The sequence below is a fragment of the Zootoca vivipara genome, chromosome 1 (assembly GCF_965207765.1).
Source record: "Zootoca vivipara chromosome 1, rZooViv2.hap1.1, whole genome shotgun sequence".
In the NCBI taxonomy this organism is placed as follows: domain Eukaryota; kingdom Metazoa; phylum Chordata; class Lepidosauria; order Squamata; family Lacertidae; genus Zootoca; species Zootoca vivipara.
Window position 1 is genome coordinate 19,395,334 of NC_142582.1, and position 23,931 is coordinate 19,419,264.

The 23,931-nt window shown below is 39.8% G+C and overlaps 1 protein-coding gene across 3 annotated transcripts in view; it reads right to left on the reverse strand.

The window, feature by feature from the left end:
• Positions 1 to 23,931, reverse strand: part of OLA1 (Obg like ATPase 1) — an 88,295-nt gene that overhangs the window by 35,781 nt on the left and 28,583 nt on the right. For all 3 annotated transcript variants that reach the window (XM_035135106.3, XM_035135114.3, XM_035135097.3), the window contains exons 5-7: positions 14,988 to 15,163; positions 7,744 to 7,824; positions 7,376 to 7,473 (exon numbers count right to left, since the gene is read on the reverse strand). In XM_035135106.3, the coding sequence (XP_034990997.1) occupies positions 7,376 to 7,473; positions 7,744 to 7,824; positions 14,988 to 15,163 (355 nt within the window). The remainder of the gene's footprint in view (positions 1 to 7,375; positions 7,474 to 7,743; positions 7,825 to 14,987; positions 15,164 to 23,931) is intronic.

Here is a 23,931-nt window from a genome sequence, read left to right on the forward strand (position 1 = left end):
ATGAATACGGCTTTGACTTCCTCAGAAGAAAGGTGGGGTATAAATGAACTAAATATATTCAATTAAAATGCAGCACCCTAACTGAAAAGGTCCCAACTCTTCTGCCTACAAAGGAAACAGCCTCAGGTGTGGATCTGAACTCACAGGATGGTACATACAGGACAAAGCAGTCTTTCAAATATCTTGGCCCCAAATGGTTTGGGGCTTTAAAAGCACCAGCACCTTGAATTGGGCTTGGCTACAAACTTATATAAATTGAGATAAAATCAGAATTATATGCCATGAGCCCTTGCTAAAAGTCTGGCTGCTGTATTTTGGGCCAGTTGTTTCCAAGCACTCTCCAAAAGCAACCTCGTGTAGAGCATATATTGGTGTAATTCAATATGGATGCTACTGTATTATAGCTTGAATAATTGTGGCCAGGTCATTTTTTAAAGGATATGGTCGCAATTGGCATATCAGTTAAAAAGCATTCCTGGCCACCCCTGCCAGGTGATCAGAGAGGAGCAGCAATACATCTGTGTGGATTGAAGTCTTACTTCATTCACCTCTATCCAGACCACTACCAAAAGCAGTAACATAGATGCTAACTGGATGGCACGGAGAAGCAGTATTCCAGGAACACCTTCTGAGGCTTCCCCCTCTAGGAAGGACTGTAGACATTAAACTACAGTATTCTCAGTTCTATCCTGGCAAGGTGCCCCAGAAGGATATTCACGGCTGATTATATAAAAAGCAACTGAGAGGTCCAAAATAATAAACAGGGCCACACTCCCCCAACTCATCAACCCATGATGACCAAGGCAATTTCAATTCCAAGCCAGACTGAAATAGATGCAATTAATCATTTTCCCCCCAGGAAAATCTGGGAAGGCGTATGAGACCATGGATACTTCTTCTTCTGGTTCTTCTGCTTCTGAGGTTGATGTCTTCCAGTCTTTAGCACTTGCCATTGCTATCTTTTGGGGCAATGAAGACAGTTGTTTTGATAGTCACATTGATTTTTTTGGAATCAAAATATATCTTGGTTCTAGGTTGAGCTTAAAGTCTTCAGGGGCATTAGCTATGGCAAATGGCCACTACTCTGATTTGCTTTGAGGTGAACTGCCCTCACCCAAAGCCAAAGTGCTTTTCCCTGGGCCTGCCTTTAGCCACAACACTCAGTCAAATTTTGCCATATGGGATAAATGCTGGGTATTTTCATACTTATTAAACTTTTGTTCATTAACAACTGATGTTAACACAATGTCCAGTTGTCTGAATGGGCTCCTTAGCTCCTATCTTAGGCATACTTTTTAAAACAGTGCCCTCTGTGTGCCATAAAAAGAAATGTTAGAGAAATATAAAGGTAAAGGAGGAGGAGGAGGAGGAGGAGGAGGAGGAGGAGGAGGAGGAGGAGGAGGTTTGGATTTGATATCCTGCTTTATCACTACCCGAAGGAGTCTCAAAGCGGCTAACAATCTCCTTTCCCCTCCTCTCCTACAACAGACACCCTGTGAGGTGGGTGGGACTGAGAGACTTCAGAGAAGTGTGACTAGCCCAAGGTCACCCAGCAGCTGCATGTGGAGGAGCGGGGAAGCAAACGCGGTTCCCCAGATTAGGTCCAGTCGTGACCGACTCTGGGGTTTCGGCACTCATCTCAGTTTATTGGCCGAGGGAGCCGGCGTACAGCTTCCGGGTCATGTGGCCAGCATGATTAAGCCGCTTCTGGTGAACCAGAGCAGCGCACGGAAACACCCTTTACCTTCCCACTGTAGCGGTACCTATTTATCTACTTGCACATTGACGGGCTTTCAAACTGCTAGGTTGGTAGGAGCAGGGACTGAGCAATGGGAATCCCCCCCGTTGTGGGGATTCGAACCGCCAACCTTCTGATTGGCAAGCCCTAGGCTCTGTGGTTTAGACCACAGCGCCAACTGCGTCCCTAGAGAAATATATGAGATACAAATTAGTAAGGGTGTTGAGGGGAAAGTGTGCCCCCGAGGACTTTAATAATTTCATGTTCATTCACTTATTGAAGGTCTAAAACATAGAATCATAGAATCATAGAGTTGGAAGAGACCACAAGGGCCATCCAGTCCAACCCCCTGCCAAGCAGGAAACACCATCAAAGCATTCTTGACATATGGCTGTCAAGCCTCTGCTTAAAGACCTCCAAAGAAGGAGACTCCACCACACTTCTTGGCAGCAAATTCCACTGTCGAACAGCTCTTACTGTCAGGAAGTTCTTCCTAATGTTTAGGTGGAATCTTCTTTCTTGTAGTTTGAATCCATTGCTCCGTGTCCGCTTCTCTGGAGCAGCAGAAAACAACCTTTCACCCTCCTCTATATGACATCCTTTTATATATTTGAACATGGCTATCATGTCACCCCTTAACCTTCTCTTCTCCAGGCTAAACATACCCAGCTCCCTAAGCAGTTCCTCATAAGGCATTGTTTCCAGGCCTTTGACCATTTTGGTTGCCCTCCTCTGGACACGATCCAGCTTGTCAGTATCCTTCTTGAACTGTGGTGCCCAGAACTGGACACAGTACTGCAGGTGAGGTCTGACCAGAGCAGAATACAGTGGTACTATTACTTCCCTTGATCTAGACGCTATACTCCTATTGATGCAGCCCAGAATTGCATTGGCTTTTTTAGCTGTTGCATCACACTGTTGACTCATGTCAAGTTTGTGGTCTACCAGGACTCCTAGATCCTTTTCACATGTACTGCTCTCAAGCCAGGTGTCTCCCATCCTGTATTTGTGCCTTTCATTGTTTTTGCCCAAGTGTAGTACTTTACATTTCTCCTTGTTAAAATTCATCTTGTTTGCTTTGGCCCAGTTGTCTAATCTGTTAAGGTCATTTTGAAGTGTGATCCTGTCCTCTGGGGTATTAGCCACCCCTCCTAATTTGGTGTCATCTGCAAACTTGCTCAGGATGCCCTCAAGCCCATCATCCAAGTCATTGATAAAGATGTTGAATAAGACTGGGCCCAAGACAGAACCCTGTGGCACCCCACTAGTCACTACTCTCCAGGATGAAGAGGAGCCATTGATGAGCACCCTTTGGGTTCGGTCAGTCAGCCAGTTGCAAATCCACTGAATGGTAGCATTGTCTAGCCCACATTTTACCAGCTTCTTTACAAGAATATCATGGGGCACCTTGTCAAAGGCCTTGCTGAAATCAAGATAGGCTATATCCACAGCATTCCCTTCATCTACCAGGCTTGTAATTCTGTCAAAAAATGAGATCAGATTAGTCTGACATGACTTATTTTTCAGAAACCCATGCTGACTTTTAGTGATCACAGTGTTTTTTAAAAAATTTGTTTGTGTGGCTCTGGTTCAGGCTTTAGCAACCTGGGCTCTGATTCAGGCACTGGCTCTGGCTTAGGCGGCCCGGGTTCTGGTTCAGGCTCGGGCTCTAGCAACTCAGGCTCTGATTCAGGCTCTGGCATGGACGGCCCAGGCTCAGGCTTGGGCAATGGCAGGGCTATCAGGCAATAATTGTCCTAAAAAAGCTCGACAACCTTTTGTGTCTGGATTTTCCCCTCTTGAAATATGGAAACCCTATCTTTCATCAAATGCTGGCAATGCAACTCTTTACTCTCATTTTTGTAACCCTATATATGACCCAATCTATTCTTCTTGTATGTTTAATATTGTTGTAAACCGACCTGGGACCTTGTGGTGAACAGCGAAGAAGAAAAAGTAACAACCATAACTCTACAGTGTTCAGCAACACTACAACAGCATAGGAAGTAGTTTCATGGATTTTTGTTTTCATCCTTATACCATGAAACTGGTATTGTTTTCATCATTATATCATGAAATTGGGAAACCTGTTTAGAAGCAAATAAACCTTAAAGTTAAATACTTTAAAATATGTTCACCTTAGAATTAAAAATACAACTAAAGAAAACCACAAATTTATCCTGTTGATTGGTACACAACAAATATTCCTGAAATGTCACGGTCATCATGTGTGTTGGGATTTTCAAGAGTTAAAAGCCTAAAGCCCAGACTAAAAAGCACTCACCTCCCCAAATATTCTTTCAAACCATTGTTGCTTGATCTGATGTGCAAACTTATAAACTTAACTTTATGCGGTTCAAAAATAATACTACAGTAGAATACAAAATTATCTTTCCATCTGCAAATGTTAGCTCAAATAAATGCAAGCATTAACAAAGAAGATGTGTTTCCAAAATCTGCATTGGGATGTGTACACAATATACAATTCACTTTATTGTTTTAAAGGGAGAATGTGTCAACATACTGAACACATGGGTGACATATGTACTCTTGTATAAGACGATCATGCAGCATGCACTGCAATGGCCCCCTGGTATACAAAGCTACAATAAATTTAATCCCCAATTGATTCCACAAGAATGTTTGTGCCCTATCCAGTTTCACAGCTCAGGTTTTACAAGGCAGAATTTCACTAGCAGAAATCACACTTTATTTCCAATATATAGTATAGAAATAGTACTAGGTAAAGAGTTACATTTCTACATTCCCTAAAGAAAGCTTAAATTATTGTGAAGGCCTTTGATTATTTAACTATTTGTTTAAAGAATAGTAAGCTGTATTTTAAAATGCTGAAGTAGATTCCTATATACATCATGATTAGTGTCATCTGATCATAAAAGTGCAACTAACACTGCTGCCATGTCAGCTTCACCTCAGGAACAAGGTCTTAATCATAAATCAACTGAATGACTAATTTAACATTGTTAATACCAGTAAGTAGTTCCTTGGAGTCATTCCAGTTTTTATACCTTTCAAAAGGTCAATACGCTACCTTCTCTAGTATACAAAAGTCCTATCATTCACACTGTTTTTGAAAAATGACATATTGAAATGTTAGTGTTTTACTAGCAATTAAAAATGTTCATTTGTTGAAAAAAGGTGATATACAGGAAACAAAAAGTGATCCTACTTTAGCTTTCCATATTCTCCGTCTGCCATAACCTTAAAACAACTCTTTGATGTTGATGTAAATACCACTCCGTTGCAAAAAAAAAAAAAAAAAAAAACCCAATGAAAATATTTACTGCTGCATCCTTCCTGAATTAACATTAACCTCCTTACAGCATTACCACAAATTAAATCAAGAAATATGTCGTGCGGGCTGAGCAACTAATTCAACTGTAGTTCAGATTAAGAACATGAACCAAAAAGCAAATTAAAATACATCTGCCAATAAAATATATTATAATTGTTTGCATCTGCTTACACTGCCAAAAACAATGAAAGGCTCATCATTACACAATTCATTAAAAAAAAATTATTCTGCACTTTAATGCAATATACGACATAAAAAGAGTGGATTTAAAGATCAGCAACTCTGCCAAAAGGAAGGAAAAACTGGCCATCATTCCGACTTCAGTAGATGCCATTCCATATCAGAAGATGTTTCCCACTCATAAATACATGACAAATACTTCCTCAATCATTTTTTACGAGCAGGGATGCACAGGGGGTTGTCAATGGCCAGCCTGAGGGAAAATAGGAACAGCAGGCGGCAGAAACTGTACTGAAAATGGCTATGTGGTAAATTTTCTTCAGGAACATCACTCAGCTATCCCAGGCTTTGATCTTTCAGCTACAATTACACTAACATCCGCAAAACCAGGATTTTTTTTTAAACCAAACCTCAACCATCAGTTCTACATGAACACAGTAAGATTTTTTTTACTATGATTTCGCAATATAAATAAAATAGTTATAAATCTAAAAATTGTAATATATATGCTAAGTTTTCCATTCCATCATCACAACTTGGTCTCACCAAAAAAGGCTGGCGTCTCCTAACAGACTGTCTACCATTAAGGTCTGAGAAAAGGTATTTACTATACAATTAAAGGCAGTGAGCTCTACCTGTGATCACCCTAATGTAGGTGTGATGATCCATTTTGTGTAAGGAAACTAACCTGCCCATTTTCAAATAAATTCTGATGCTTATCTTTACTGTGGCACTTGAGAAACCTCTACAAGAGCACTTAATAAAGAATGCTAAGATTTACTGCATTACATTTGTGTGAAACTTGAAAATGCCTTCCAGACCACAACACTGAAGACACAGTTGCTTGACTGCACAGTTTCTTGAAGGCTACATGCAGTTTCAAAAACAGTAACTCATTATAGGGAAAGATTCTGAACCAGAAGTTTTAAAATGCCCTTAAAGTGACCATTTTTAAAGTTGCATTATGCTTCTTAGAATAAATATAAATGCACAACAACACTAGGAACAGGGCAGTTTTCAGCTGAAATTATTTTAAAGTATTTATTCTAATAACTTATTGGAGTTAACCATCTGACATTAATTATTGCTTGGGCTTCCAGTCTATGAATGTTTATTTTTCAGTTTAAAGCCTTCTCACTCTTTGATATCATATGGAAATGAGAAATTTTAATGGAAAATTGAAACCATGTGCATCTAAGTACTTAATGAAGTACAGGGAGAGCGAAAGGGTATGTTCTAAGAGAATTCTGATACACTGGTCTGGATACTCTGACAAAGCAATAAGCAAATCTTAAATGTGTTTCACAGTGATATTTTTGTAATTTTGTATGCTATGAAAATGTGTAACAAAACTAAAAGAAGAGTGATTTAATGTTTTCTTCCAATGCAACACTTTAAGCGCCTCTTCCCTAAAACTACTGTTTTATCTCATCTGAAACTTTTACACAAAATGCAAGTGCAGCATGATTTTCAATCCCTCCATTTCTAATGTATCCTCACACTCTGGGGTTGGATCTTAATCCCGGTCACTGCTTGCTTGACAGACATCTTATTCTTCAGCCATTATATATGCATTCATACTGACAACATTAATAAAGTTTCTGAACAGAATATAGCAAACCATATGCATGACATCTGCTGCATTTTAAGAAGTGGCTCAGCAAGCAGAATGTTGTAAACACCTTGAATTTACCCTGAACTATATGGGACACATGATTCTATGCATATATATGGAACACTCCATTTCCTTTTTATCGTATTACCAACCATATTATGGCATCATGTTTACCTTTCAACATCCAATAAATAGAAGGTTGGCATGAAAAATGACTTATTTCTAAAATTAAATATTATAGACAACTTACAAGACTATTTATGGTTATTTTTCCTTCTATATTGCAAAATAAACTAAAAGGTAGGAGAGAAAATTACTAGTTTTATAGATCTTCAAGGGAGTTTTTTTTTTAAAAAAAAACTTTTACTGCATTCCAAAGACAAGGTAATAGGTACACTGCCAATATTAGCTTTAAGACATTTAGATTTACTCCAAGTACAAAAATCACGACTAACCATTATTTTGACAAAGGTGCATTTCAGAAGCATCGTGAATTTTCTACAAAATATAAAGGCAACAAACTCACCATTTGTTTTTCTTTCTAATATAGTCTTTTTCAGATAGGTTAACCAAGTAGATCATTGGTTTTGAAGTTAAAAACAAGTGTTTGTTCAGCACTTCAATCTAAAAGTAAGAAAATAAAAGCCATGTTAACGCAGACAACAAGAAACAGAGTGTTGTGAATTAGATTATAAATAAATAAATAAATCTTTTTAACATCTAAAGTATAAAGTAAATTGTTAAAAAGAATGCACATGATTTCCAAATGTTGGCATTAATTTACTGGAGGTAAATCAGAAGGTTTACACAAAGATCTGATACACTTTTATGCTGTTGTTGGTTTTTTAAAGGAAAGGCATTAGATAGTGGATGAGGTAATAGTCATAAGCCTACCTCTTTGTCATTCCAATCATGATAGAAACGGACAGGCTTTTTTTCTTCTATTACCCAGCTTTTGATTTTGCACATTATGTCCTGCACAGAATTAGGAAGAAACAAAAGACATTAAAGTAGAATATACTCAGTTATATGCCAGACAGTTATCAGTTATTTCTCATGAGGGAGTCGTTTTAGGTAACAAAATATTATGTGCCTTCTAACTGAAATTTCATATATAATGAATGAGAAAGGAACACAGGAGTCACGTTAGGGCTAGAGCAGATGAATAGGAAATAAACCTTTTAGTGACTTCATTGAGAAATACGAATGATATTTTCTGCTCCCCAAGCTGAATGAAATATTACATGTATAAATAAATCTGTTTCCCGAAACTGCATATTGGTGTAGTAATTAAGCATCCCTTATAAGAAACCATATATGAGAGAAACATGCTGCTGTGACAAAGGAAATAGGTGCAAAAAGTGATGTGTGTGGGTTTTTTAAAAAACACTGACAGCCAAAGAAACTGAGCTGATTATTGATGATCCACCATTCAAGATATTGATTCAAATGGCCAAAGGCCTCAATATTCTACATTAATTTTTTTGTCAACACCTTCTCCTTTCCTCCAAAAATGAAACCTGCCAAAGCTTCCATTACACAATGGCAAGAGCCTTGCACTAGTGACCTCCAACCAGCTGCATTCACTTTCAGAACATCTCTCCCTGCAGGAAATCTAAAGGCCTTTTAGTTAGCAAGCTAGTGTGCATTCAGAAGGAGTAACTGCAGGAAGAGCCCAATGTGCTTTGTTTCTCTGGCCTTTCTTCACAGAAAGATTAATCATCTGTGAAATGGAAACGGCAAACAGCAAGTGACACAAACTGAACCCTTCAAGCCTTTCCTCATCAGTTTTGTGGCTCTGAATCTGAAAGCTGCGTGTGGCAAGGTTTGCCTTACAGGCAGGTGTTAATAAAAGGCTCTTGGGTCTGAAAGGTCAAACCAAGCTCTTCCAGAAGTAGTGCGTTTTAGTGTCAATGTTTGCCAGAGATAATTTATGGTCATGCTTTAAATATTGCATTTCACGGAATTTACCACCGGTATGATATTCAACTAGATAATTTTAAATTGATTTCTAGTCATCAGAATTTTCTCAAAAGCACATGTTTACCTTCTCAATAAATAGGTCAAACATTTACAAACACACAGCTTCAGTATTTAGTGTACTAATATTTCCCATCTTGCAACTGCTTCAGGGGAAAAACAAGAGGAAAGCTCTTCTAAATCCTTAGATCCTGATTTGTAACCCTCCAGGAACAGGGCTCCCCACAGATTTTAACAAGAAAGGGGCAAGCTGAAAACTTTTAATGAAATATAACACGTTCTGCCTAAGAATAATCACTTTTACTCTCCTATAACTGATTTTCACTCATAAATGTTTTAAAAGTGGCTAATGTAACACCATTTCCTACAAGGAGAAGATCAAAGTGCTATATTACAAATGCATTATGATTAAAAAAGCACTGTGCAGCCTTGCTATTAAATGTTCTTTAAACCCTAAAAGGCTTCCCATAGATCTCACTTGGCACTGCATATACAACCTTTGACAAGTAATGTAGACCATTTTTATTCATTGCCTAAAATTGTAGGCAATTATGTGCGTCACACTGGCCACCTGCAAGTTCTGAATGCCTGCTCCAGTTGTCATAGCTAAAAACTAATGTCGGAGGGGATTAATCTAGGGGGAGAGAGTCCTCTTTAATGGCTCCAGCAGGTGAAATGGCCCAGCTGGTTACTATGATGAGTGGCCAGAATAGCTTATGTAGAGACATGCAACAAGATTACACATTTCAAAAAAAAAACCCCATAGTAGAACTATCTTATCTTGGGGACCTATCTATGTTTTGTGCTTTATTCAATAAATAAATACTTCACTTAAGTTTAAAATATGCATTTCGAAAGCTAAACTTCTCTTCGTTATTAGAAGAATTCCTCAAGTAATCCTTCTTTACTAGTGGTGGAATTTTATGCAGTGTTACGATTTAGAACAAAATGTTAGTTACAAATTTAATCTTTAAAAAGCCATTAGTATTATAGTTTACCCAAAACATTGATATATTCCATTTTGTAAAGTAGATGGTAAAATATTTGGGACTGAACAGTTCATGTTCTAGACGCTACATGATAATGACTAGAAAGCTGTCTTTTATATTTGGTTTATCCCTCAATTATCTCTGCACAAGCAAACAGCAGTTAAAGTGTCAATGTAGATGTTCCAATCCTGCCCCAATTGTTCAACGTCTTCATCGTTAATATGAAAAACAACACACAATATATTACTCTAGATTAAACTTAGGTACCTCAACTTGTATTTGGCAAACTAGTTCTAGTTTAAAGGTAATTCTAACAATATTTCAGATCAGTGGAAAAAATACCCCTTTACCCCCCCAAACTAAAAATAAAGAATAGGCAGAGAGCCACTCCATAGATGCTTCTCAACGGTCAAACTCAATTGCTGTTTGTAAGACTTCTCTGGGCTGGTTTTCCATGACCAGGTGAAGCAGACATGAACATGGATATTTAAGTAAACACACTACAATGTTTTATTTTTCATTTTATATTTCATGTTCTGCATTTATCAAGCTTTCCAATGAATGTAACATCTAAATCTCAACAGATGTAATAAAGATACATCTGAGATTTGTTTTAATTCACAAATATCAGAAAATAAGGTTTAAAAGATAATCCTGAGCAATGTGAATTATAGTTGGTCTTCCTCTTGTTCCATCTGGTGGTTTTAAGAGCTTTCAAATAGTTTGCTTTATAGGAATAACAGCACACAACTACCAAATTAAACCAAAATAATGGAAAGGTTGGGAAAGTTACCAGCAAACCTTACTACATGCTGTCTATGATCCAGCAAGTTATGTTGTGTGAGCTGCTGGGATTTCTCCTCTTCTTTCCATTCTAGCAGGCTCTCGTCCCCCCCCCTTCCTCACACACACATCCTCTACCACCCCCACTCAAACAGAAAAGCCGTACTTCAAAACCTTTGGAGGAAAAAACAATAAAGTCACCAGCATGTGCTCTGGAGACTTGCTGGACCATGGCCATTATGAATGATTATGGTATTCTACTGAAGTAAAGTACTGCATGACATTCCTTCTGCTTTTGAGACCAGATAAATGACTCAAACAAAGAAACAGAAATTGTATTTTTGAAGCAGTGTTCAGGCTTTTAGAAATGTAAATAAAATAAGTATAATGTAATGTGAATAGTTTGAAGGTACAGAGGGAGCACTTCTGAACTATCATCCATACTTGAATAGTGGTTGAAAAGGGAACTTGGTAGTTAGTTTTCCATTCTCCTAAGTGTATGGAAGGCAGTCTCTACCAACCTAGTTTTCAGAGAGGTGGTTAAACCTGTGTGTGTAGCACTTCACATACCTGAATGCTACTACATGTTTTTTTTTTAAAAAAAAATATTGTAGGTATAAAGCTGAGTCTCAAGAAGGATGGTTCTAACCCCTGCCTTTCTCCTTGGCATGCCACTTTTCTTATATGCCAGGGGAGGGGTTGTAAGGAGGATGCCATTATATCAGCAGTTCAAGACACACCTCTTTGCAGGCCTTCGGTAGGGACTGAGTTAATATGCTGGTGACTATTCATTTTATCACTTATCCATGTTTTGTGAATTGTAATTGGTGTGTTGTATTTTGAATTTAATTACTTTACTGTTTTATTTTTACCTGCCTTGGGGTAATTTCATTCTTTTTAGCTGCTTTGGATGCCAAGCAGAAAGGTGGGATATAAATATTTCAAAATAAAACTGGGATGGCATCTTCTTCTGTTAGGAAGAGACGAAGAAAATTGGATCTTATTAACAGGATGATTTCCCTACTTGACCAGAACTGGCAGAGCAGGAAGCAAAGTACTTGGTGTGGGAGTGCAGGGGAGGATCACAGTAACTGGAAAACGAAGTATAACCATAACCAGATACCAAAACAGTAACATTTAAGAAGAGAAAAGAACCAAAGCAGTAAAAACAAGAAACTGTGGGGGGGGGGCTATGAGTGTGGATCATGCAAAACTCAAAATTATGGGGAGACCAGCAACCTTTGGTACACCTAGTACAACAAAAAATATGCTAAGTAATAGTCTCACTCTTCTACCTTCCACCATGTACAGAGGGCTCCCTCTCTATCTGGAATATTTTTTTTTATTAAACCCAGTTTTCTCCCTCAAGTAAGTTTGTGCTTTATGCACGGTCACAACTTTGGAAACAGAAGCCTCCATCCATGGGATGTCCACCTATGTGAGGAGATGCTAACATTGCATATCTATAGAACTCCTCCAAGAGAAACCTGCCCTCAAATGCTATGTATCCAATTCTACTATTCTATGATCAAGCTAACGCCATTGCCACCCCCTTTGAATGAGTGCAGACTTTTGGTACATCTAATTTCCAAGACCTGTGAAAAATATGACTTTTAGCACATGCAAAGGCTTAAGACCTGAGCAATACTTCATTTTGACAAAGATACACAATTCCTTATTGGCTGACAGTGCACCCACCCCTATGAGAACCTCTGAAGTGCCATGTCAATTCAAAAGGAGAACAGATCAGAGTCTGATTACCCAATTCAGAGCCTACTCAGGAAGTCCATGGACAAATGAAGAATTCTTTGGCACAAGACATTGCCCATCTCAGGGAAGAGACCTGGGTGCTGAGCCTTTTCTGCAGACCTTCAGAACCTCCCTTAGCTCTGCCTTGTCAAGATGAAGACTTTCTTCTTACTTTGACTAGGACAGACAAAAGGCAACTCCCTAAGGACCTTACTGTCTGCCAAAAGAAAACTGGGCAATTGTGACTGAAAGCCTCATGGTATTGGGGCACATCTGGTTCTGCTCTCCAAACTAAGGTACACTCCTGTCAACCTTGGTGAACAGAGAATTGTTAAATATGCAAAACTGCCACAGCTGAAACTTCAAAGCCCTTCTTGAGAACTGCCAATAAGAATGCAGAAGAGCCTGTGAAATCCTTTACCAGAAAGCTAGCATGATTGCTTGGGGAGCAATGCTATCATATGAGCTCCTACTGTGGGATCCTAAATTGCTCCATAATGCCAACTGCAAAGACAAAGTGCTTGTTAGCTAGTTTGGGTATAATCTCTATCCTGAATTTCAACATTCTAACAACTACCATATTTTTCCGCGTATAAGACGCCCCAATGTATAAGACGACCCCTATTTTTTGGGACTCAAAATTAAGAAAATGCATTATGTTCTATCTGTGTATAAGATGACCCCTTATTTTAAACTTCAAAAATTTAGGAAAAAATATGGTCTTATACATGGGAAAATATGGTATTTTAAAGTTAGGCAAAGTGATATCAGTAGCTTTTGCGGAAACCAGAGGAAAACTATATCTGTCTCCCAGGGGTCCTCCATTTGTAAAAGCTTATGGTAGCTTGGGCCTGTTGTGCTGCACTGCAAATACAGGAGAATTATTTCACCACTGACTTATTTCCAAACATCCAAACAGTCTTAAAAAGAGAACAAGCAGCCAAAACAGATCAGAAACTTGAACGAAGCTTGTAAATCAACCCTGTCACCTAGAATTGAGACCTAGTTCAGAGCAAGGAGGTAGTATGCAGAAAGGCATGTCACACAATGAAAAATGTGGACATCTCACATGACATCTTTAATAGCTTAACAGTAACATTTTAACAGTACAAGGAGAGGGTAAGATTTTTTAAATCATGTGTAACAATCTATTCAAACAATAACACTGATAAACAAGTTAAGGCAGTGTTTCTCAACCTTTTTTGGGCAAAGGCACACTTGTTTCATGAAAAAAATCACGAGGCACACCACCATTAGAAAATGTTTAAAAAATTAACTCTGTGCCTATATTGACTATATATAAAGTAATTCTCCCACGGCACACCAGGCAACATCTCTAGTGTGCCGCGGAACAGTGTTTGAGAAACACTGTGCCTATATTGACTATATATAAAGTAATTCTCCCACGGCACACCAGGCACACACTAGTGTGCCGCGGAACAGTGTTTGAGAAACACTGAGTTAAGGTACCCATTTCTAGTACATATAGTCATGGAGTTGGGAGCCAACAACAGGTAGGAGTTGGGAGCCAACAACAGCATTTCAGATAATTTTACATTTCTGGCTTTAGGGGGTGAGAGACAGGGACTAAATTTCATTTCTTTTTAAAAAACAAATTCTAACTTACTGCCTTTGTTAACAAAATGTTTTCTATAAACACTTAATTATCCTAGTTAGCTCAACATTGCTTTAAACTAAAAGACAAATAACTTGATACTGTGTTTTCACCCCCATCTTCAGACTTCGAAGTAATTATGTGCAGGAATAAAGGTCTGTTCCTCCATGCTTAACAATGTGCATATATTCTTTTTTGGGGGGACAGCCAGACTACAGGAGCATCATGAAAATAAAATCACATGCCACAGCAATAATAATAATAATAATAATAATAATAATAATAATAATAGTAATAGTAATAATAATAGTAATAATAATAATAATAATAATAATAATAATAATAGAATTGGACGGCCAACTCTCTTTACTCTTTTTTTTTCAAAAAGAAGATGAACTGTCAACAATAGTGTAACCAAACCTTCACATTCCAAATACACCCCTTGAGTGTTTTCCTGTTTACCCATGACTTTAAATATTTGTTTAAGGAAAGTATTACCATTTCTGAACTTAGATTCTGAAGCCACTGGCCTCATCCAACAGGTTCTTCATAACTCACCCAGTTTGGTATCATCTGCAGATCTGGTGAGCATTCCCTCTCCTTCTCCATCCCATTCACTTATAAGGATGTTAAACAATGGGCCCAGGACAAAATCATGCTATCACATCTCTCCAGGGTGACATGGAGTCATTGATTTGTGCTCTTACAGTCCATCAACCAGCCACAAACAACAGTAGCAGCATCTAGCCCAGGCACCCCCAAACTGCGGCCCTCCAGATGTTTTGGCCTACAACTCCCATCATCATTTATATATGCAAAGAGAATTGAGGTAACTAACACATTGCAACATGGTACGTACTAGATGGAGTAATTTTGAGGTAGAAAGTTTAGGTCTCTTAAAACTGAGACTAGCACCTTTCCCCCAATAAAATAAAGCCTGCAGCTGATAAGCACCATGCCTGTGTAAAATCAATCCTACACTGGAAATTTTTGTTTAAAAAATTGAATATATTCTTACTTACATATTCAGGTTTTAATTTCTTGTCACCTCCTCGTACAGCCACTTTTTCTAGTTTGTCTATAATGGGCACGATCATTTCCTCATCTTTTAGCCTAAGTTCTTCATGTATTATTTCAATGTCACGAACAGGTGCAACACTTCCTTCAATGTGTGTGATATCATCATCATCAAATGATCCTTTGAGGGGGAGCAAAATTCAGATGTTAAGCAGTATTCTGAGTTGGGAGGGGAGGTGACGAAAGAAAGATACACAAAGTAGAAACAATCTACCAGTCATAGGCACCAGGGCAGAGCAAAACTTAATTACAAGAATTTTAAGTGTTTTTCAAACAAGAAATCTATCAGTAATTTTCAGTATCAGGGTCACTGCATCTTACAATGTATTAGAGGTGGCCAAATAAAAGTATTTTTTTATATAGCACTTAATAAATAAAGGGTTCAGAATAATATAGAAACATTTTAAGTCACTCATTAGATACAGTAAACATTAGAATTGCTATGAAGTTTATGTCAAAGAATTCTGAAGTTCTACACAGTACTAATGGGTTTCCAAGGGAAACAGGATTTACAAAAAAGGGGGGGGGAGGCCTGAAATCATCTGGCAGACCTCTTCTCTGCTTCAAACTACTTTATCACTATGGTTCTGACGGTGATTAGATAATGAACCACTCAGACGCACAATTTACACAGCAGCTAATTTCATCGGTCTGATTTGAGGGTATGGTTTTTAGGGGGCCATCAAAGAAGCAGATGAAGATGCATTTGTCATATATGAGTGACAACCATTCACACTATCTCAACAAAATGGTGCTGGCCCTTATTAGAAACACATGCTATTATCACATATTTAAAGTGCAGTTGAAGCCATAATTTCAAATTGCCAATGGAAACATAAGGGTAAAACAACCAGATATTACTGAAGCATGTGTACTGACTTTATGCCCCTCTAAAGACATAATGTGGCAATGTAATTCAACTGAGATACTCTTGAGTTATCAATAAATAATAGCATGAAAACAAAAATTAAAAGTATGTCTTAGTAGCAAACTATAATTTAAAAATTTAGACCTAGTCATGAATTAATGCGCAACATAAATTTTAGGCACTATTTAGTAACAATCCCACTGACTCTAGAAATGAGACTTGAAAACATTTTAAAGAATAAATGCTAGCTACAGTATTTTCATACGAGGTCATATGAAATAAAGCAACATCTACTACATATTTCTAGAGAGATGCAAGTCTACCACATTTTGAGAAAATTCACACATCACTTTCTCCTCACATGGGGAATGTCACAATACCTCAGGACCCATGGAACAGTAAAGCTAAAAAAAATTACACAACCAGAATCATTAACAGCAGCTTCTCAATTGACATACTGAGGGCAAATCAGATGCATATGCACATTGAAAGGTACAACATTGTTCAAAGGCAAAAATCCCAGTAAGTATTTCTTCTTTAGGAATCTCTTTGGTTTATCTCTATTTTTTACCTTCTCTCTCTCTCTCTCTCTCTCTCTCTCTCTCTCTCTCTCTCTCTCTCTCTCTCTCTCTCTGTTGATGTTAACCTGGACCACAGCCTTAGAAGTATCATCTCCCATTTTAACTATTGTAATATTCTATGTTGCTTTCTCACACACATTAAACCTTCAATTTCTGTGAATTCCATGGTCCTTATTAAATTTTTGCTTATCATATCTAGCAAATTTTCATTCTTTATCATCTGCTCCATCGTTTACAAATTGTTTTTCACACTAAATTTAAAATATTCCTCCTGATCTTATTTATTACTATTAATAATAATAATATCGCCCTTTATCCAAGGACCACAGGACAGTTCACAAAGCAAAAAGAGAAAATCACATAGCATAGCAACTTTAACAAATCAATCGAAAAATCACCTTGTTTGGTTTTTTAAAAAACAACAACTCAACAACTTTTGGTGTTTCCTGGTTTTTACTTTTTAAAATATGGCAACCCTAACACACACACACACACACACACACAGAGTTTAAAGGCCATAGATTATTTAATTTTGGGAATTCCCCATTTAGGGAAGTTTATAATGTTTGATGTTTTACTGCGTTTTTATATTCTGTTGGGAGCCACCCAGCCAGATGGGTAGGGTATTATTATTATTATTATTATTATTATTAAGCCAAAGGCCTGGAAGAAGAGGAATGTTTCTTCCTAGTATCTAAATATATGTAATGAAAGTGCCAGGCAAGCTTCTCTCTGGAGAGCAATCGGAAAGCCACCACAGAAAAGGCCCATTCTAATGTTGCCACCTTCCGGATCTCTCATGGAGGAAGCACATTTTGAAGGGCCTCAGATGATGATCACAGGGTCATGGTCAGTTCATATGGGGAGAAGTGGTCATTGAGGTATTGTGGTCCTTAGCAATTTAAGGCTTCATAGGTTAAAACCAGCCCTTTGAATTTGGTCCAGAAACTAACTGGCAGCCAGTGCAGCCAGGCCAGGATTGGCGTTATATGCTCAAACAGTCTTGCCTCAGTGTTAGCTGTTTTCTGTATTTACTCTTTTCATTCTTGTAATTGTGCATAAACCACCCTGGGACAATTTGGTGAAGGGTGAAATTATAAAATATTGTTATTATTACATATTTTATTATCACTGTATCATAATAATAATTGCAGGTTATTATATATAAATGAAATAATAATAACAACATTCTTTAACATTTAATTATACTAATGAACAACTGTAATAATAATTGTCTTTAACACTTTATTTATACAAATGAGCTGCTAGGGTCTAGCTTAAATGTGTATAGCAATCACAATGTACAATTTTAGGAGTGTTTACTCTAACATAAATGTGAATGCAAAAATAATGGCTCCAAGCTGCTGAAACTATTTTCTCATTTGTAATAAAATAAATAAATAAATACTACAGCAAGTGAAGTCTTATCAGTTAACCACAGAAGAGATAATAGGCTGCAAATCCTCAGAACTTGCAACTTTTCTCTCAGATTCCATGAGTAGATGAATTCTTACCCCCTCCCCTTGCCTTTTCCATTCAACTAACACAGTCTAGCAGATTTGGTAAGAATCTTAAAGGTCCAACTCTCTGCCAATTCAGGAAATGTACTAGTACTTCATCCTTGATTGATGGCCATCAAACCTTTCCTACATTTTGTAGCATTTCCCCACATATCCTGGAAATGTATTTCACAAACAAAAACAACTTCAGATTAGCAACTACTCAAACTAATGTCACCTGGCCAACAAAAGGAGTTGCCTTGCCAGACTCCTCATGCACATGGCATATAGTGGTGGGAAAGCATCAATAGCTTGTGTCCCTTTGCCATTTGGGGACAATGTGAATGTCCAGTGAAGAGGACAGTGTATGCATTTAGTGCTGAATTCTTGAAATCACCCACCCAGCAAAAGCAGTCACAAGCCACCAGTTAGTTGAACTATCTTCCCAAAATTACCGTATTTTTTCGTGTATAACACGCCCCCGTGTATAAGACGACACCTATTTGGGGGGACTCCAAATTAAGAAAATGGGGGGGGGAGATTGCCCAGAGTTGTTGAGCTTTTTGGGGGGGAGGGGTTATGCCAAAAATCGCTTACCCGTGGGAATGCCACTGCCAATCACACGTGTTACCAAAGACAACAATCATCTGCCCGCTCGCCACCAGTAGCCACCAATCGCCCACACAATTGCTGCAGTGGCAGCCAATCAACAACAGCCCTTGCCACAGTCGCCAGTCACCCGCTCAATTGCCGCTGAAAATCTCCTGCTCGTGACTCCAACCAATCTCCTGTGCCCCCTCTGCACTATCCGTGTATAAGACAACCCCCAACTTTGAACATTCTTTTCTAATAGAAAAAAAAACAGTCTTCTACACGGAAAACTACAGTATTTGCTGTTTATGAATCATATACAAAATGCTTTACATCAAGCTTGTGCTTCTCTGTAGCCTGACGAAGGAGAACAAGGAGGAGGTGTTATGCAGAAGGGTTGTGGCTTCATGACAAAGCAGCTGCTTCACATGCAGAAGAACCCCAACATCTCCAGGTAGGGCTGGAAAGGACTCCTGCCTGAAATTCTAGAGAGCTGCTGCCAGTCAGCACAGACAACAATGAACTAGATGGATCAACAGGCTGACTCAGTATCAGACAGCTTATTTAAGTGTTATTTCTAGACCAAAAAAATGGGTTTTTAAAAACAAAGTTAAACAAGGCTGAATGACTGTAACAAGCCAGCCTAAAGTCACCTCCTCTCCAGGGTTTTCCCTAAGCAATCTGAGACTGTGCCTGTGTGACATGAATTTCTCCTCTGCCCTCTTCAGGCCTCTCCTGATTCTGGGAGACTAGTGGGGACAGGATCTTGTTGCAGCAAGAGGCACCCATGCTGCTTCACTAGCCAAACTCATCTTGGCCTCCCTCATCCCACTCTCCTACATCAGCTTCCGATTCTGGACTTCTCTCTGCCACAAAACTCTCACTGATCATTAAGCCCTGTAACCTCTTCAGCTTCCAACACCTCCTCCTCCCTGTCTTCACCCTCTGACCACTCATTGTCGTCCCACCACCAATCCCCGGGCTCTGAGCCTTCTTACCTTGAGGGTTCTGCAACTGGTTCCTCCCACCATTCCTTCAACTAGTCCCTGACATAGAATAAAACTTGCACTGATGAGTAGTGACCAATATACCATCTACAATGAGAACTGAGAGACTCCCCATCCTAGCCAGAGCTCTCTTCAGTACTGTACTCTAAAATCCAGGAATGCACTCCCAGCTACTGGATTAGATAGGGGAAATACATGTGTCGCATCTGGTTATACACATGGTCCTTCATCCAATACATTGTGTGCCACACTGCAACAGGGCAATAAGATAGTACTACAATGATATTATTACTGTATTCATTACATTTGTAGCTCACATTCTACCAAATGCTGCTCAATGTGGCTTGATGAAGGGAACTCCATGAGTAACTGCTGCACTTGCAACTTTTAGAAACAGAGCTCCAGAATATGGCCTTCGGGGTTCTGAAATCAAGAGTTTGTAAGAGGAACCATATTATAGTTCGGCACAACATCCAATGAACAGATGTACACATAATTAGAATACACATCATTCTCTGGAATACGTGTACTGTACACAGCTGCCTTCTTTCTCTTTTTTCCATTTGCAGAAAAGATCTGGAAAATATTGTTTGATATGCAGAAAGCACTGCAAGAGAATACAGAACTAATCAACCAAGGCCAAGCGCGGCTAATCAACCAAGGCCAAGCGCGGCGGGGAACCAGAGAGTGCGATGGGAAGCTGGAGGGTGCGGCGCAGCGGGCGGGAACACCGAACTCGCACTCCGCTGGGCTGTGCTCCGCCTCCGCCCACCAGCCCCGCCGGCAACGGCGCTCTCGCCCACGGCTGCGCGCTCCGCCAGGGTACTAGCCATAGTGCACCGGGGGGCAGCCCGGCGGGCCAGAGCGAGCGCCTTGGCTGTGTGCTGTCAGCGGAGCCCCGGCGCCTCCGACTGCAAAAAGCTTCGCGGTGCCTAGGTGAGACCGGAGTCAGTTTCCCCTGGGCTCCGTAGCCCCACCCACATTCCCACTTTGTGACCCCTCTCCTCCCGTGCCTTGGCCCCCCTTGCCCCCCTAGTTTTGATCCTGGGTATGCCCCTGTGTAGGTTACTATAAAACTGACCTGATACAAAGAGAATATGGTGGTACTTCTGGTTACAAACTTAATCCGTTCCAGAGGTCCATTCGTAACCGGAAACCGTTCTTAACCTGAGGCACGCTTTTGCTAATGGCGCCTCCCACTGCACGTGTGCAATTTCCGCTCGCATCCTGGGGTGAAGGTCACAACCAGGAGCAACTACTTCCGGGTTAGCGGAGCTCGTAACCCGACACGTGCATAACCAGAATCGTTCGTAACCAGAGGTACCACTATACAAAAAAGGATTATTAGTATCAAATAAAGCCGTATTTCACCAAGGTTTGCCATTCCCATAATTGGCATAATGTGATATAAATAACAAATGGCTGCCAAATGGAGGCAAACCCCATAGGTTTAGCTGCAACCTGAGATAGCTGTAATTTATTAGTCTTTTTTTTCAGAAATGAGGATAAAAATAACTATTAAACCAAATATTTAAAGAAAAATCTGAGGGTTCTTTCCAGTCCTGTGATATGATAGAATAAAAAGCTACTAACAGAAAACTTGCAAGTTGTTTACACATTAAGTGCATATAAAAGACATATTTTTGGGGTTTAAAGATTACTTCAGAGATTTCCTTCATCGTCTTTTCCCAAAATGCGTATACATGTTTACAACACCATCACATGTGCTAATAGCTTCCTTTTTCATTACATCCCCTCACAACACATAGGGGAAACAAGTTTATTTATATGTGCAAGGTGGACTGGAGTCAAGAACCATCAATGGGCTATTTTTAAGAAGTTTTCTTGGATATTTGCAGAGACAGATCTAAAAGTGGGGTAAGCCACATCCCCCCCATGCAAGGCTTTGTATAGTAACAGACAATTATAATTCCTGTACACTTTGTACAAGCAAGTCCTGAGTTGTACACTGACAGTACAACTCTCAAATGCAAGAGCAATATTCTGCCTCTTGGAAGACACAGTCACAAGAGAAGGAAGAAAGATTCAATGCTCGAGGTTCCTGTGACACAGACATAGAAAGCACAAGTGTTCTTCCTGTTTAGGCTCAAAATTCCTAAGACAGCAAGCCCCTATTGAAACCATGGAACCATGCCTAATGTATGAAAGGAAGACATTATGTGAACATCCATAAAGGCCATCTTTATCTAACTAGGTGCAAGAACACCTCCCAACAACTTTTTAAGGAAATCATTACAGATTTTAATAAACCAAATAAGCAACTCAATTCCATTTGATCTGAAATCCCACCTTTGCATGGGCCACACAGTAAGTCTGCCTCAAAAGAGTACCCTTGTAGTTCGTTTGACCCCTAACAGATAGCAAATTCCCTTAATTGCATCATTGCCAGGAGCAAACATTTCCAGCATCCCACCTCACACCATCTCCAGTTTGTCGTCATCACTTTACTCCTTTCATCTTGATAAAATGTTGAGAACCAGTCTCAATGACTGTGCATTCCTCCTCCGTTCCTTGCCCAATTCATGATTCACCTAAGCAGAACTTTTAAATAACCAGAAATATTCAGCAGCAACACTTTCTTTACACCGAGTTCTTTCCTTACTCTATGCAGCTTTATTTAGGGCCTTTTCCCCAACCTTAAGGACCACACCTCACCAACTGCACTTTTTTTCTCAATCACAGGCTGAATTTTCTCTTTCCGCACTACAGTAAAAGCACCATGATCTTCTAAGACATTCTTAGCAGTCTACCTTGCTTCTCCCAACCCCCATATTTTAGTATGGCAAAGTCTATCTACATTTTGTATGCACACTTTAAATTATAAGTTGCCTTCAGATATATTCTACAATATGCACACTCTTCTGCCATTTCATACATCGTCCATATGACAATTATTTCAAAACATCCAGAGATTTTGCCAGTGCTTATGTTATACCTGTCAAGATCTGATGACTCTATGTTATGTATTCCTCTGAACAGAACCACTACACTTAGTTACAGGCTATCATCAACCAATTCATTCTCTTGCTAAAATCAAGTCATCCAATTACTCCTTGACTAATCAAGGCTGTTTTGGCTTTTTCTTTTTTCAAAAGGTACTCAACAGCATAAACAGTTCACTTACAAGAAATGGAAAGGGGCTAATCAGCAGAATTATTGTTTTGCTGCTACAATTTGCAGTATTTAAATGCAGTTGCTGATTGGACTGAAAGTTTTGTGATACAGCACAGGAAACTAGTTTGACTTAAATATGAAGGAGCCTGTGCTTTGTCTACTGTGGAAAGTAATGCTGAAAACTATGTTCACCAATTCACTTTTGATATTCATGTCTCTAAGCTAAGACGGAATAAATAACTGTTATGGTCGAATAGACAGATCTGGTCTTTCACATTTTTCTAAACATGTCCCTTTTACCTACCAATTTGCTTATTTCACTTTTATACTTTCATTAAAAAGAAAGTGGTCTCTTTATTTTGATACACAGGCCTACTGTAGATGAAAAAATACTAATTCAGCTACGAAACACTAGCCTGTAATATACCGTGTTTCCCCTTTTTTAATACGTAGTCAAAAAGTAAGCCATGGCAGCATTTTTTAGCTTCAGTGAAACATAAGGCACCCCCCGAAAATAAGGCATACCTCCATGCCGTGTAGAACGAGACCGCCGAGCGCTCCAGCCAGCCAGCGGGACCCAGGCAGCCAGAGGGGCCTGGAACCGGCTGCTGCTGCAGCAGCGATCGCACGGAGCGCCTGAGCCAGCAGCCTGGCCTCTCTTCTTTTTGCCTGCTGCCCCGCCACCGGAACCGACGGCTGCAGAGCGGAGCGCTCCGCAGCGCCGTGCGGAGCGCAGCGGCCTGGCCTCTTTTTTTCTTTTTTGCCTGCCGCCCCGCCACTGGAACAGGAAGCTGCAGAGTGGAGCGCTCCGCAGCTCCGAGCGCTCGGAACGCCCTGCAGCGCCGGGCGGAGCGCAGCGGCATGGCCTCTTTATTTTTATTTTTTTTGCCTGCCGCCCCGCCACCAGCAGCTACAGAGCAGAGCGCTCCACAGCACCGAGCGCTCGGAACACCCTGCAGCAGCCTGACCTCTTTTTTTCCTTTTTTTCCTGCCGCCCCACCACCGGAACCGGCAGCTGTGGAGAGGAGCGCTCTGCAGCCCCGAGCGCTCGTAACGCCCTGCAGCCCTGGGCGGAGCGCAGCGGCCTGGCCTCTTTTTTTTCTTTCTTGCCTGCCGCCCCGCCACCGGAACAGGCAGCTGCAGAGCGGAGCGCTCCGCAGTGCCGAGCGCTCAGAACGCCCTGCAGCGCCGGGCGGAGCGCAGCGGCC